Source organism: Heteronotia binoei, chromosome 5 (genome assembly GCF_032191835.1).
Source record: "Heteronotia binoei isolate CCM8104 ecotype False Entrance Well chromosome 5, APGP_CSIRO_Hbin_v1, whole genome shotgun sequence".
Lineage (NCBI taxonomy): Eukaryota > Metazoa > Chordata > Lepidosauria > Squamata > Gekkonidae > Heteronotia > Heteronotia binoei.
This window is the reverse complement of record NC_083227.1, coordinates 168,537,621-168,552,710: the sequence shown is the minus strand read 5'-3', so window position 1 is coordinate 168,552,710 and position 15,090 is coordinate 168,537,621. Positions and strand designations below refer to the sequence as shown.

Below are 15,090 nucleotides of genomic sequence, written 5' to 3'. Positions count from 1 at the left end.
GTGGCATCAAATTAGCTGATTGTTTATACACTGTGGCAGCCTTAAGTGAGAGAATGTGCCATCCTTAAGTTTGTAAATTTTAACTAAACAATTATACTTGTGACTAGATCCCTGTACTGGAGAGAATCTATTCTATACAACTGAAGACCTAAAGTAGTATAAATGACTCAACAACCTAGTAAGCCAATAACCGCGTCAAAAGGGAGTTTGCATGTTCTTGGAAGGGATGAACAGGCACTGCTCCAGTATGGTCAGCTACACCAAGAGCCAACAGCACAAACCATCACAGCTTTCTCTGCTGACATCAGCTGCCCAGGAAGGGGAGAAGAAATGGATATCTTCAGTTACATAATACTTGAAGAGTCCAAGGCACCATCAAGAATGGCTGGTCACAATATAAGGAAAGGACTCGAGAGCCAAAAAATGGCCACAAGATTAAACTCAGAAAGAAGTCAGTGAAAGGTCTCTACTTCTACCACAGTCCAGTCCCCATGGGGGGATGACATGTCCTCAGGGGAGAAGCTCGTCACAGAAGTTATGCTGGCTCGCGATTCGTCCAGAGGGGATATCAGTTCTGTCCATTTGCTAATCTCAGCTTCATTGCTCAAAGGCCCCTTCCCACCAACAACACCCAACGGTGCCTCTGCTGAGAAAAGCAGTGTCCGGCTGATTAGCTGCTGCACAACTGTAGCCTGGATGCTTCCTAGGTGAAGGCCCTGCTCTTGAGAGGCAGCACGCAAGCAGCGACTCCCGTCCTCTTCGTCCAGGCCAGATGTCTCAGCACCACTTTCTACTTCATAGATAGTGGAAAGGATCTCTGATGGACATGGTTCCCAGGGGAAGGGCAAGCCAGCCCCATTGTCACCTACAAACAGGGCAAGGAGGCTTGGGTTGGAAAAAGCGGCCCTCAGGGTGCACGTTGGGGTTGACAAACAAGGAGAGAAAGCAACAGACAAGAACAGACAAGAACGAGGGAAAGTGGCCAAGGTTTAGCTTTCAGGGTGCTTCTCAGCCTAGCAAGGACCACATCCCTAGATTTTGGGACTGTGCTCTCAGCCCTGGGCCTACTGATGCTGTGCAGAAGAGCTCTCCACCCAGGATTCCAGAGGGCATTCAGACCCTTCAGTTGCCTCACCTAATGTCAGCTGGTCCTGCCAAATTGTCTGCTGTGGAGCATGAACTTCACTATAAGACTCCACGGGGTTGGCTTTTTGGAAAGTACTGCTTGGTGCATCGTTAAAGCAAAGCAGATCTCTGCAAATACAAATGTGCCTATGTCGGCCTCTCCATTTCTCAAAGGAAGAGGGACAGGGGTGAAATACATTTAGGTCTCAATAAGGTAAGTTTTAACTTCACCCTATTAGGTCTGCTTGCTCTGGTAACCTAGGTGTTCTTGCTTGGCAAATTTGCTTTCAGCCAGCTGTAAGCAGGAACAAAGCAAAAGACTCCAGCGACAAAGCTCAAGCAAGCGCTAGTTTATGTTGCCTGAGGGAGTCCCAGGAACTACTGCTGAGACCCCACCCCCCTCCCAACATATGGACTTGTTAGGCCAACTGGAATCTCTCTCTCTCCCTGATCAACTACAGGAGTTGGTTGGCAGGTGGCTATCAACCATCCCCCTTTTAGAATTTCTCAAATTTAAGACAAACAACTTACTACACATTCAAATATCAACTGTATTAAAGGAGGATTTCAAAGTTCAGGCTACTAAAAGCCAGCTGCACCTATTAAGTTTTTCTCCTGCCGCCCAGGAGAGGCTGGCCCAGACTGTGATGCTGCCTGTGACCAGCTCAATGGACCCGCACGGTGCCATATTTGTGTACCGCATAACTTCTTCTGCTGTGGATCATGCTCTGCCCAAGGACAACAAAGCCCCAGTTTCTCCCGGAGCCCCACTTGGCAGCTTTGCCCAAGGATGGAGAGAGAAGTTAAGCTCTGGATCAGCTTAAAGCAACCATCATTAATTTAGGTGTTAAGACCAGGACGGTGCAGGCGCTACTTATTGACCAGCATTCTGCAATGCTACTTTAGCAACTTGCTCTCCGGATTCACTGAATTCCTGCCAGCTGTATGGAATGGCACGAGCCACAGATGGTACAGAAGCCTTGCCCACCCCCACCCCCACCCCGCACTGAAAGCAGAGGTCTAGTTCCTACCAAATGAGCACGTGGTCTCTCTTCTGACATCTCAAAAGCCAACTAAAAAGTTTGACTGCTGCCCCTTTCCCCCACTATCCCTTCTTTCCAATGTCAATAAATAGAAGGCAGGGACAGGTCTCCTGGAAAAACAAGACAGGCCAGGTCATCAGATAGACAAAGTGATGCTTTATTTAATAGGTCAAAAGGCTACCCTTCTCAGAAAAAAACACTAAAATACACACAGCTTCCCTGGAGGAAAGTCTGTAAAGGGTTAAGGGGAAAGTTCTCAAAAAAACACAAAAAGACGGAAGTGCCTGTTTGGCTGGAGACACAAACGGAACAAATACACAAGAAGGGAGGGGGACCATCTCCCTTCCCTACAGGGTACTATTGCACAGTAACCACAGGTTGGCACTGGCACAGACAAGGCAGGCTTCTGTCTATACATTACCTGCAGCCAGGTTATGAGTGGCAGTGAAAGGTGGGGATGGCTCTTCCCCCTGCCCCCGGGCCTTCTGAGAAGCTGGTGCTGGGGGCTCCCAATCCACAGGCATCTTGCTGTGCAACTCTTTAGGGAGCAGCTCCTTGCTACCTTCTGTGGAGTGCTCCTCACTCTCCAGGGAAGAAAGGCCGGGACTCTTGCCACAGCTGTCAATGGAATGGAGGTGGAAGGCACCAAAGACGTCGCAAGAAGCCGCAGAGTTGGTCGAAGCAGGGGTCTCTGTGCCAGCATCGCCAGAGCCTGGCTCGTCAGATTCTTCCACCGAGTGGGGCAAGGAGGGCTTGCCAGGGGGAGACCTGGACAGGCATACTGTTTGTGTGAAGCCTGGGTCTTTCAGGAGGTCTGCATCCAGCTCTACTTCCTCCTCCCCCTCGGAGGTGGACACCGTAGGCTCAGTAGGTGGGTCACCAAGGATTTCGTCAGCCGGCAGAGTCTCTGCCTCGTCGTCTCCTTTCTCCATGTGGATGCCCAGGTCTAGCTCGCCAGGCAGGTCCTCGAGGGGGCTCAGCAGATGGTGGCAGGTCTGCTCCAGTTTCTCATCAGACTTGGACTCCACTCCTGAGCTGCTGTCATAGTCTCGCAGCTCCTCTGGAGTGCTGGTCTCGCTGCTGCTCTTGCCAGCCAGGTCAGGGCCACTCAAGGTGCTGGATTTGGAGGAGCTCCCCCTTTCAGGGGAATGGCCCTTCAGCGCTGTGCTACTCAACAGCAGTTCCGGAGCTTCAGGAAACGGGGCAGGAGGCTCCTGCAACAGGTCAAGGCTCTTTAAGGGCAAAGTCTGAGGCTTGGGCATCAACATCTGGCCAATGCCACTACCCAGCAACATCTCCCCTGAAAGGCAGGGCAAAAGATCTTTGCACTTGGGAGCGTCCTCTTGTTTTGGGCTGCCAAGACATACTTCAGCCATGGCATCACCCCCGGGGCCTCCTATGCAAGAACATTCACCCACAGAGCTGGGTGCATCACCGTGGCCTGCAGAAGCATCTCCCATGGACTCTGCAGGGAGCAAGGCTGCTTCACCTGCAAGCAAAGGGAGACGAGACTTGTCCTCAACAGCCTTACCGGTGTCTGGATGGTCTCCTATATGCAGCACTTCCACCAATTCACCTTCAACAAGAACGACTGTTCTGTTTGGCTCTTCTGCCTGAGGAGACGTGGCTAACTCCAGAGTGCCCTCTGTACTCGGAGATATCTTTGCTTCAAAGTCTAAAAGGCTCATCCTTAACCTCTCATTGTCCACCTCCACAGGAGAAGCTTCCCTCTGCCACTCTTTGTCTTCACTCAGAGGCAGGGTGATTACCTCAGCCCGTTCATCAAAGCCACTATGCCCTTCACTATCCTCAGCTGCAATTCTCATAGGAGAACCTCCCTGGCTGGATGAGGGAGACTGTTCCACCTGGAAGGCTGGTTCCTCCTGTGCTCCTGCCATCAGCCCTGGCAGCTTCATAGGTTGGACTTCTTCAGCAAGCCCAACAAAGGAGGCAGGAGAAGGAAGTCCACTAACACAGCTCAGCACAGGAGCCTCCTCCTTAAACAGTATCTGGGAATCTTCTTCTAGGGAGGAGGTTGATAGGCCGCAGACATCTTCACAAGACGCTGTGATTTCATGCAATGGGTACAGCTGCTCAACAGGCACTGGAGGATCTGAGCATAGAAGTACTTGTTCCTTTGAGTGCAGGAAGTCTGTGCCTTCTCCACTAGACTGCAGAGATTCTGAAGGTGGAGTCTGAGGACCAAGTGTCAAGTGAGTAGGAGAAGACGGCTGGCAGAGTAGCTGTGTGTGTAAATTCAGTGTTTCATTTGAAAGCTCTGGGATCTCATGGACAGGCAAGTCAGGCATTCCACTGGGAGAAGAGACATTCACGTCTTGTGGATTAGGAAAGGCCAGAAGTGATGCTTCCAGCAGTGGAGTTGACACATGCGAAGCCATTACACCCAGCTGCCCAGCCTCATCCTCCTTCCCTCCCATGTCCATTGGCACACTTTGATCAGTCTCTTGTGTTTCTAGCCTGCTGGTCACAGGTTCTTTCAAGAGAAGCTGACTATCAGTCTCTACCTCTGTTGTGGTCTCCAGTTCCACAGGCCTTGTATTCTCAATGAAGGTACTTTCTACTTCACCATCAGCTGGATTTACATTCTCTTCATTAGTTGCCTTTTGAAGCCTTTTTGGAGGAGAAGCTTGCTCTTGGCTTGGAAGGCCATCTTTCTTGAGAAGCTTCTTGCCCAGACTACTCCCTGCAGCCAGTAGCTTGGGCACGGGGGCTCTGTATGGCGTTGCTGGACGGGCACTCCCAGCAGCTGTCTTGAGAGGAGTTCTGGGCTTAGGTGCATCCAAAAGCTTCTTTTCCAGAAGCCTGGCATTCACAGATGTGGTAACATTCTTCTGTCCAAGGCCTGGGTCAGATTGCAGTTTGGAATTTGGGAGCTTGAGAGGTTTGGTGCCAGGTAACTTTTTCACAGTAGGGTTAATGCTTGAAGACTTGGTCTTTGGGATGGTGGCAGCTCTGGTGGGATCTGCAAGACAAACAAGATCTTAAGCACTGGTTGGAGAAGCATGGCTTCATGAAGCATCTGGACAAGAATGCAGAACTTTTCCTAGTTTGCTGTTTTTCATGTCTACTAACATTCCAACTTGACTGCCTCCTCGTGTATTATATCTGCTGACCTGACAGGCGGCTTGTGCAGTAATCACACGTTTTCCTCTAAGGAGCTCAGAGTAGCGCAGGGAGGATAAAATGGGAGGAGGGAAGGTGACTGGCCCAAGGTCACCCAGCAAACTTTGTGACCAGATGGGGATCTGAACCCAGGACTCCTTGGAGGTAGTCTGACACTCCAACCACAATACCACACAGGCTTTCATCACAGGATAGAAACAAGGCATCAGCATATATTATCTCTTATTGTTATGACCCTTCCCTTCTCACAAAGTCACCACTGTCTGATCCCTGGCCCTTTCTGAGCCATTAGCTTAACACATAATAGGAAGGTGATAGCTCAAATCCTCTCAGGGTGGCATAATGGATGAGGCGTCAGACTAAGATTCTGGGCTCAGATTCCCACTTCTACCATGGAAGTTTGCTGAGTGACCTTGGCCAAATGACAAACTTTTAACCTGACTTAACTAACAGGGTTGTTGTGAGAGAATGGAGGAAAGAAAAAAAGGTGCTTTAAACTGCTTTGAGTCACAACTGGGGAGAAAAGAGGAATATAAATTAATGCATAGCTCTGCAATAAGCTGATCAGATAGTCTCTTCCTCAGCACCTGGTTGAAGTAGCTAATCTTCCAAAGTGGGAACCTGTCTCGAAATCTGAGATTAGGGGCTTATTAGCCTCTATCATCTGGAAAATCAACTGGAGAAGACTTGACCCCCCCCCCCAGATGTTTACAAGGCTTTTCCAGATTGGTGGCCTCCTATGTTAGCGAGAGTTTTTTTCCTCAAATTAATGACACTGACCTGATCCCTAATGGATGGAAACTTAGTATTATTGTCCCCATTCACAAAAAAGGGTCTAAATCCCTTCCTCAAAATTACAGACCAATTAGTTTGCTTGACATAGCTGCTAAGCTATATAGTAAATGCCTGCTGTCTAAACTTGAGGACTGGGTGGTTGAAAATCAAATTATTCGCCCTGTCCAAGCAGATTTCCAGAAAGGATTCAGTACCATTGATCACTGCCAAACACTCCTCCGGATGGCCTTTTCAGGTGTTCAAGGCCCTTTGAAGACTTTATATGCAGCTTTTGTTGATCTGGCTGCCGCCTTCGACTCAACTGGATAGGAGCCGATTGTGGTCTAAACTTGCGGATATGAATACTGATACCTGCCTACTATTTCTGCTCCAAGAGCTACGTGATACGTATGCCCAAGTCGGAGTTGGAACCTCTGACTCCCTCACTGACAGAATTCCAATTTGAAAGGGGGTGAAGCAGGGTTGCGTGCTGGCCCCCCTTATTATTCAACCTCTATATTAATAGCATAGTTGAGAGCCTCTCAGGACCTCAATTCACCCCTCCCACTTTGGGCCATCAAAAGATTTCTGTTCTACTTTATGCTGACAAAATTGGTCTGAAGAGATTATTGCATCAGCTAGGGACTTTTTGCAAATAAGTTATCTCTATCAACTATGACAAGATCAAAATAATGGTTTTCAGGAAAAAAAGCCATAATTTCCACCTGGAACATTTTGGGCAATCCTATAAAACAATGTATCATTTAAGTATCTTGGGATCACATTTAAGGAGACTCTTAACTGGTCCTCTCATGTTGCATCAATTAAATCATCTGCACTTAGATTGGTTGCGTCTATTCTAAGCTTTTACTTTTCTAGGGATGGTCACCTTATAGATCCTGTTCTGAAATTATACAAGAGTAAAGTATGGAGTCGAAGTGTGGGGATGGAATAATGCCAATTTAGCTAGCCTGGAAGTAGTTCAGAATCAATTTTTACGGCATATCTTAGCACTTCTCAAGGGGTCTCCTGCTGCTCTGATGAGATCTGAAACTGGTATCCCTTCTCTTATGGCTCGGGCGCACTTAATAATCATTAGATATTGGAAAAGGGTTGAAAACTCAAGATCTAATTCGCTTAGTCATCAGTCTTTCAATCTTCTGTTAGCTAAAGATCCTCAGCGGCTTGAGTTTATTAATAGCATGCGCTCGAGATACTTTATCCCTGATGACCTCTTGGGTCCCACAACTGACAAATCCCATCTTAGAAAATGGATATTTGACTCTGATGCCCGACTAGATCATACCTTAATATTAAAATCAAAAACAGCACCATGGTACAAATTAATTAAACTGGAACACACGAGATCTCCATATTTAGTTAACGTTTCTAATCATGTTCTTAGAGCGAACTTTACCTCCTTACGATTCCAGTCAATATCAACAGCAGTCACGGAAGGTCGTTTTAACCAAACTCCAGTGGCCTGTTTATGCATATGCTGTTCTCATGCAATTGAGGATTTACCTCACTATTTACTTTTCCGTTCGTTCTATTCCAGTCCAAGGGCTAAATTTTTAGATGGAATTCTGTCAGGCCTAAGTGCTTATTCAGTTGAGGAAAAAAGTGCTTATTCAGTTGAGGAAAAAATAGTACTTCTTTTATCTGATATTGATGCTTATATCTCCCAGGAAGTTTCAGTCTTTGCCCTTGCAGCAAAGAAAATACATGCCAAGGTGGCAAGGTGAAGGGATAACTTTTAGATTTATGTCTACATCTTTATTGTTATTGCTATTGTATTGCATCCATTGTTGTACCCTTGTTATACCTTACATGATACTTTGTATGTTTTAACTTCTAGTTTACTTTCCTTTTTCTTGAGATTTTTGTAGATTTGTAACAGCCAATGGCTAATTACAATAAATGAACTGACTGACTGTCCTCAGCACCTGCCCCCCTTCCAATCTACAATAAGGGATAACTTACAACAACCCTGTAAAATTTGGATCCAGCAGATGCAGACTTCAGGGTGTTTTGAGTTGCAGCAGGAGGCATGAAGTCAGAATTCTTCACCTGAATATCCCCTACTGGACCAACCCAGTAAAGCACATTCAACAAGCTATATAACTTCAATTATTATTGTCAAGATATTCATCTAAGTGCATTTCCAAATTCTTTGGGGCACTTCAGGCATCTTAAAAGATGGACAGATTTTATTATATAGCAAGAACTTCCTACATTACAAGAGATCTGTAAGGTGCCACAAGGCACTAACCCAGCTACCCCCTTTACAGAGGCTTGTACAATTACTTACCTCTTGGCGTCGCCTGGGTGCTTTTTTGTTGCTGCACTGCTGCAGCCTGACCAGCAGGTGGCAATGTCTGCTTAGGTTTGCTTACACATCTGTCACTGACTGGTGCTCTGCTTAAGGCTGATGAAGTTGCATTCTTAGTCCCTGGTAACCAAGTCCTGAAATGGAGAGAAGAGAATTAGAATACAGGGGTTCTGCTGCTGCACCAGAATGCTGGCAGAAGTACAAGTGCTTGTACTTGAACACACTGCCAGTTAGCTGGCCTCATAGTTCCAAGGCTATCTAGGCAGGGACGGTGGCTCAGTGGTAGAGCATCTGCTTGGGAAGCAGAAGGTCCCAGGTTCAATCCCCAGCATCTCCAACTAAAAAGGGTCCAGGCAAATAGGTGTCAAAAACCTCAGCTTGAGACCCTGGAGAGCCGCTGCCAGTTAAGGGAGGGACGGTGGCTCAGTGGTAGAGCATCTGCTTGGGAAGCAGAAGGTCCCAGGTTCAATCCCCGGCATCTCCAACTAAAAAGGGTCCAGGTAATAGTGTGAAAAACCTCAGCTTGTGACCCTGGAGAGCCACTGCCAATCAGGGGAGGGATGGTGGCTCAGTGGCAGAGCATCTGCTTGGTAAGCAGAAGGTCGCAGGTTCAATCCCTGGTATCTCCAAAAAAGGGTCCAGGCAAATAGGTATGAAAAACCTCCGCTTGAGACCTTGGAGAGCCACTGCCAGTCTGAGAAGACAATACTGACTTTGATGGACCGAGGGTCTGATTCAGTCGAAGGCAGCTTCATATGTTCACATATGTTCAATCTCAGAGGCATTTGACAGTTGCCAGCTGAGGAACCAGGAGGAGGCGACAACAATTTAAGCTACATGATCAAATCAGTTTCATTTGCACATATTCCAGCTGCTCATCTGTTTCATGGGAGTCTATTTCAAGCCAGGAGGAGGGAATAAGTGGTTTGCCCTTCTTTCCCTCACTCATTTACAATGCCCACATTCTAGGCCAGGGGTCTCAACACGGTGCTCACCAGCACCTTTCCTCATGCCCATTATATGCTTTTAGAAATTGGAGGGGGGGGGGGGGGGGAAGAGTTGTGGTTTTGTCCAGTAAGGCTTCTGATTGGCTACTGAAAATCTGATTTGAATGTGAGAAGCCAGCAGTGCTTGATCCATACGTGGCTGTCTAGGAGTACATGTGCAGTCCCTGTTCTGGAGCCCGAGGAAGCGAGATTCTGAGGAACAGCTGATTCAACTCATGGCGCCGTCGCCAGAGTGGTGTGGCCAGATCACGTGAGGCACTTCAGGAATTTGTATCTTTGGACACTCGTGAAAAGACTTTTTTGTTGAATGCTTGACTGGTCTCTATTTGAATGTCTAAGTGGTCTTTGTGAGATGTGCATCCCCACTACAGAGGAGTGTGTTTTGGGTCAAGATGCTAATGAGTATGTTAAAATTGTAAATAGTTCATATGAGTCACTTTGATGTTACATAAAAAATACACAACCCTCTTTTGCTAAAATTCTTTTTTCATTTCTGTAGTAATTATGACCACGATCCATTTGGTGTTCCTTGTTTCTTTTTCTTGTGGGGTTGGTTGTTCTAGCTCAGGGGTGTCAAACCTAAGGCCTGCAGGCCAGAACCAGCCTGCCCAGGGGTGTAATCCATCCTGCAACTATCTTCTCCCCCCCTCCCCCGCCCACTTCCTTACCTCTCCTTACCCGTTGGACCCCAAGCTTCCGCTGAGCACAGGAACCAGAAAGCAGGGCTACTGAGCTTCTCAGCTCCTCAAGGTTCCTTTGAAATAAACTGCAACTCTGATAACGTGAAATTATTGAAATACATTGCAGAACTAAAAAAGTCGCAAAGAAAATGTGGAATGGACTTTCCATTCCCAGACTAGCCTATCCTGCCCTAAAGACCTTAATGGAAAATCCATTCCACATTTTCTTTGCAACTTTTGTTCTGCAATGTATTTCAATGGAGCCTATGCAAGTCAACTGACATTCTTGGCTCCCATTATCTCCAAAGGGCCTTCTTCAAGCCTCTTCCATCTCAAACTAACCTGTAAAAAAAACTTGGGACCCTACCTGGAGAGCCACTGGCACTGTGAGTAATTTCAAAGTATTTTATTGTTGTAGGCATAGGCCATAACAGCCCAGCAACCCCCCCCAAAGTATACTGTTTACTTCCAGCCATAAAAATTAAAACATAAAAAATACATAGCAAAATACAGAACTATGAACAAGATTTAAAATATATATAAAAAAACAATGTGACAGAATGAGGCTATAACTTGGCCAAAATTTTTGTATGGGCAGCTGTAGTTATCTTACTTATTTTTATTGCTAAAAAGATGAAAGTAGCCATCTTAAGGATAACATCTGGAATGGCATCAGCCAATAAAAATTTAATACATTCATCTTCTGATTTAAACTTTGTGAGAAAATGATTCAGCAGTTTATTTCAGATGGGCTCATAAAATGGACAGGATAGAATACAGTGGACAATATCTTCTATCTGATTAGTACCACAGGAACAAAGACACTGGTCCATGGGTATTTTTTGAAATGTACCCTGAAGGTACAAGGATGGCATGGTTTGGAAACAGGCTTGGGTAAATGCCTTTCTTAAAGGGGCATTTGAGAGGTCAGCTAAATAGCATGAAAAGGATTTATTTTTTTTGTCTTCAAAAATCCCACAAGAAGTCAAAACTTGGAGTCTGTATGTTACATTTTCTTTGCAGCATCCCAACGTCCTTGCAGTCAAATGCATGTTGGAGGTTCCATGCTCAGAACTTAGTTCCCAAATGCATAAGGAAAATTTGGATCAAGACCATGGGAGAGGAGATTTGAGACTCCTGCCCCATGCCATTTTCCCCAGCCTGAAATGCCCCACTGGGAAAACTTACACACAACCCAACAATAAGCATGTTTTCCTCTTGAAGGGCAAATAGCACTCCCAGGGCAATTTCAGATCAGAATGATGGCATGGGACAAGGTTTAGCTCCCTCCCCCACCAAGATCTCAAGCCACATCAGCCTCCAAGCACATGAGAACTGAGTTCCAAACCCAGAACTCACAGCACTGATTGGCAGGACATGAGGAAGATGCAAAGAAACTATGCCTTGTAGTTCAGTCCTTCAATTTGTTTCTCTTTCCACTGGGGGGGGGGCATTCTCATAAGTCAACTCCAATGCTGACACTAAGCATAATCTAGATCAGTGGCCCCCAATCTTTCTGGCCCCAGAGCCGGCAGGGCAGGGGCACCCAATTTGGCCTCCCCCCACCCCCGCAGTGCCTCCTCTTCCGCCTGTTTTCATCCACCCTCCTCCACCCCCCTTCCATGCAGCCTCCCTGCCCCCCCCCCCCGTTTTCACCATTCAAAGGCTGGGGAAGGGGCCCTGAAGCACTTCCCAGGCCCCCGCCCCTGCCAATCACCTGATTGGCAGGAAAAACCGCAGCAGCAGTAGTGAGCAACCTGCTGAAAGAGCGGCACTGCCTTTGCTGCTTACTGCCACGGTTTTCCCGCTAATCAGGTGATAGCCGGGGTGTGTGTTGGCCTAGGAAGTGCTTCATGGCCCCTTTCCTGACCTTTAAATGGTGAAAACTGGGAGAGGAGGCGGCGCAGCGGGGGTTTGGCGGCGAGGCTGAGCGGGGAGGCAGAGGGGCAAGGCGCGGCCCAGTTGGAAACAGGCTGCAGACTGGTACCGGTCCACGGCTCCAGGATTGGGGACCCCTGATCTAGATGAACAAAAGAGGCCAAAATAAAATGTGTATGGGGAGTAATTTCTGCTAGCCAGCACGGCTTGCTTGGATGTGCTGCTGAATGTGGAACAGGAACAGCTCAAGAACCAGACAACCCTGGTCTTCTTAACCAGGACGAATGAGACATCTTTGTCACTAAAGGAGTCTTCTCCCACAGCAGAATGGGAGGATATGCCCTGCAGCAGTACCCCTTAAGGCATCACCTTTGTGTTTATACTCCTGAAAACTACCAGCAAGGACTTTATTGCAACTACACTCACAGGCTGTATGCAGGGGTCCTTAATTAACGGCCCCAGAACCAAATATGGCCCAGTAGGGAACCGGGTGTGGTTCTTAAAGAGGGACCAAAAAAGAAAGCAAAATTGTTATACAGAAGAGGTAGGTGGGATACTAAAATAACTAATCAATATGTAAGAGGAACAGCAGACAAAGTTTTTTGTGGGACTAAAGGACTTCTTAGAGATCCTTTACACAAATGGAGATGATAGAGGTGAAGTAACCAGTAATTCAAGTGCAAACCATGTGCAGGTTTTTGCTGGTGCACGAAAGCAATAATTAAGGGTGCTCTTGTGTATATTTATTGTGAGACCTCTTGCGGGCAACTTCCTAATAAAAGGACTCACAACAACCAGTGTTTGGGTTGTAGAAACTTTATGGATTATTAGTCAACATGTCAATTAATGTTAAATTGTACATTTTCAGTTACACAAACAGTTTCGCTTTTGTCGATCTCTTCCTGTGAAACCTGACATGCTTTGGCTTGTCAATTGGCTGCTGACCCGGGAGCTGTATAAGATAAGCAACCAGCACCTAACATCATACCTGGTGGGCTTAGGCTGTTCAGGTCTCTTGGGCTTTGTGGCCGTCGACTTTAGGGCTAGTGTAAAGAACAACAAAAAAAGGTTCAGCTTAGTCAACGTTATTATCAAAAACACTGAGCAAACCATCAAACCTCTCACCACATAAGGCTGCAGGCCAGAACAGAAACACTATCTAGTGGCAGCAGCTAGAACTAGATAAGGCAGCCAGAATCCTTTCTTGGAGATTTGAGAATATGATGCTTGCTAGAGACACAGAGCAGCACCACCACGCAAGCACAGAATTTTGGCAGCAGCTGGTGATATTTCTGAAACCTAGATAGAAACCACGCAAGACTAATGGCTCAGATTTTTAATTAAATCAATTACCTGCGGAGCTCTATGTCCTTCCCAGCAAAAGACCACCTTCCATGCAAGGCACCATACTTAGAAGCTTATGGGAGACTGTTTGCTATCTAAGCAATGGCTTGGAAAGAACTCACCTTGATGTTTGCCTTCTTTCAACAGAGCACGTGATGTGGGACCAAGAAACAGGCCCCAGGAAACCCTTCAGCACATTAGCCTAGCATTACGAACATGCTTCTAAGGAGTGGGGGGAGGTCAGCAAGAACATACCAGGCACTGCAGGCTGCGATGCCCATTTTGCAGGTTTTTGTTGCATCTCCTTGCTCTGGACCAGCTTTTCTGAAGCCTTCACCCCGCTGGGTTTCTCCCCCACTGCCTTTTTCACTGCTGCTCTCCCAGACGTGTTGCCAACACCACTGTTTTTGGGCATCAAGGGGTTGGTCTGAGAGACGTTAGGCTTCTTAGCTGGGCCATTGTTGAGTGTCTTGGAAGCACCACAAGGAACTACGGGAGGGCGAGATGCGACAGCTGCTGGCTGAGTGGTCTTGCCAGATTTTTGTTTCCCTGCAGGCAGACAGGCAGCTGGTGCCACTTCACTGGTGGCTGTCATACCATTCTCCCATGGAGCAGAGTTCCCATCAGCAGCTGCTCCACCATCCATTTTCACACCCACAAGCCCTGGGCAGGTTGTCTGTATCTCTTTGACCCAGCAAACAGGTTACAGCCCTCTGCTTTACCTTCGACCTGGAAAGAAAAGACGAGAGAAAGACCACCATGATATCACCACTACTTTTTAGGGAAGCCCAACAAGAGACATTGTAGGAATTACCAGATGTTGTGACACAAGCAATATAAAGATATGCAAAATCCAAGGATGCAGTGGAATGAATCTAGAAGCTTTGGGTGTAAAGGAAATGCATCCACAGTGAAATCCCAAAGTGCTTTTGGCAGCAACAAAACTGGGTAAAAAAAGAGGCGGAACTACTCATCCGCTCACATGGAACCATTCTCAGTTGACAGTCAAGATTGTCAAAGGTGGATTTACATGGACTGGAGGTCCCCACAGAAATCCAACAGATAGCAAAGTGGGGGGGACACACCCTACATTCATCCTCTAGAAAAACCTAGGCTCACAGCTACATCTGCTTTGGTTGAGACTCTTACTGGCTTTTGACCATGTCAAACTCAACATTCAGAATCCACCTTAGCTGAAAGGGAGTAAAGGCAATTTCCTATGTTCGCTAGAACCGGGACTGGGGGAGCCTACCTTCACGACATGGCCTAATTTCATTCAGCTCATACCAGTAAGTGTTCACCTGGTTTGTTGTCCAGAACAATGAACTGGAGGAGGCAACTTTGAATGGGACAGGGGAGGGAAAATTAATAACCCAGCCTACGCGCCACACCCAAGTGCTATTTCACCAGCAAAACAACCACTGGATACTCACCATGAAGGCTCCTTCTCCTCTGAGGACAAAAGGACATCTTGTGGGCGATTTCCCATCCCTCTTGTAGGAAGGCAGGACTAAAATTTTAACTTCCTGTTCCAGATGGGAGTCACCCTCAAGTCAGTTCGCTAACTCCTGACAGCAGTAGAGTCTGAGGACACTGGAGGAAATAACTTAACAGTAACACAGTAAAATAACACCCAGAACAAGAGATAAAAAACAAACAGAATGTAAGTAAGGAATAAACTGAGGAAAGATGGGTTAGCAACTGCCCCCAACTTTTTTAAACTTTAAGTTTTTTTCCTTTTCTTTTCTTCTGTCTCCCCCCCC

The 15,090-nt window shown here is 46.9% G+C and overlaps 1 protein-coding gene across 1 annotated transcript in view; it reads right to left on the bottom strand.

The window, feature by feature from the left end:
- PRR36 (proline rich 36) overlaps window positions 1–15,090 on the bottom strand; it is a 36,181-nt gene continuing 21,091 nt past the window's right edge. Inside the window, exons 2-6 of the mRNA XM_060240698.1 lie at window positions 13,583–14,056; window positions 12,972–13,026; window positions 8,398–8,552; window positions 2,590–5,151; window positions 1–865 (exon numbers count right to left, since the gene is read on the bottom strand). Of these exons, the coding sequence (XP_060096681.1) occupies window positions 453–865; window positions 2,590–5,151; window positions 8,398–8,552; window positions 12,972–13,026; window positions 13,583–13,973 (3,576 nt within the window). The 5' untranslated portion in view covers window positions 13,974–14,056 and the 3' untranslated portion in view covers window positions 1–452. The remainder of the gene's footprint in view (window positions 866–2,589; window positions 5,152–8,397; window positions 8,553–12,971; window positions 13,027–13,582; window positions 14,057–15,090) is intronic.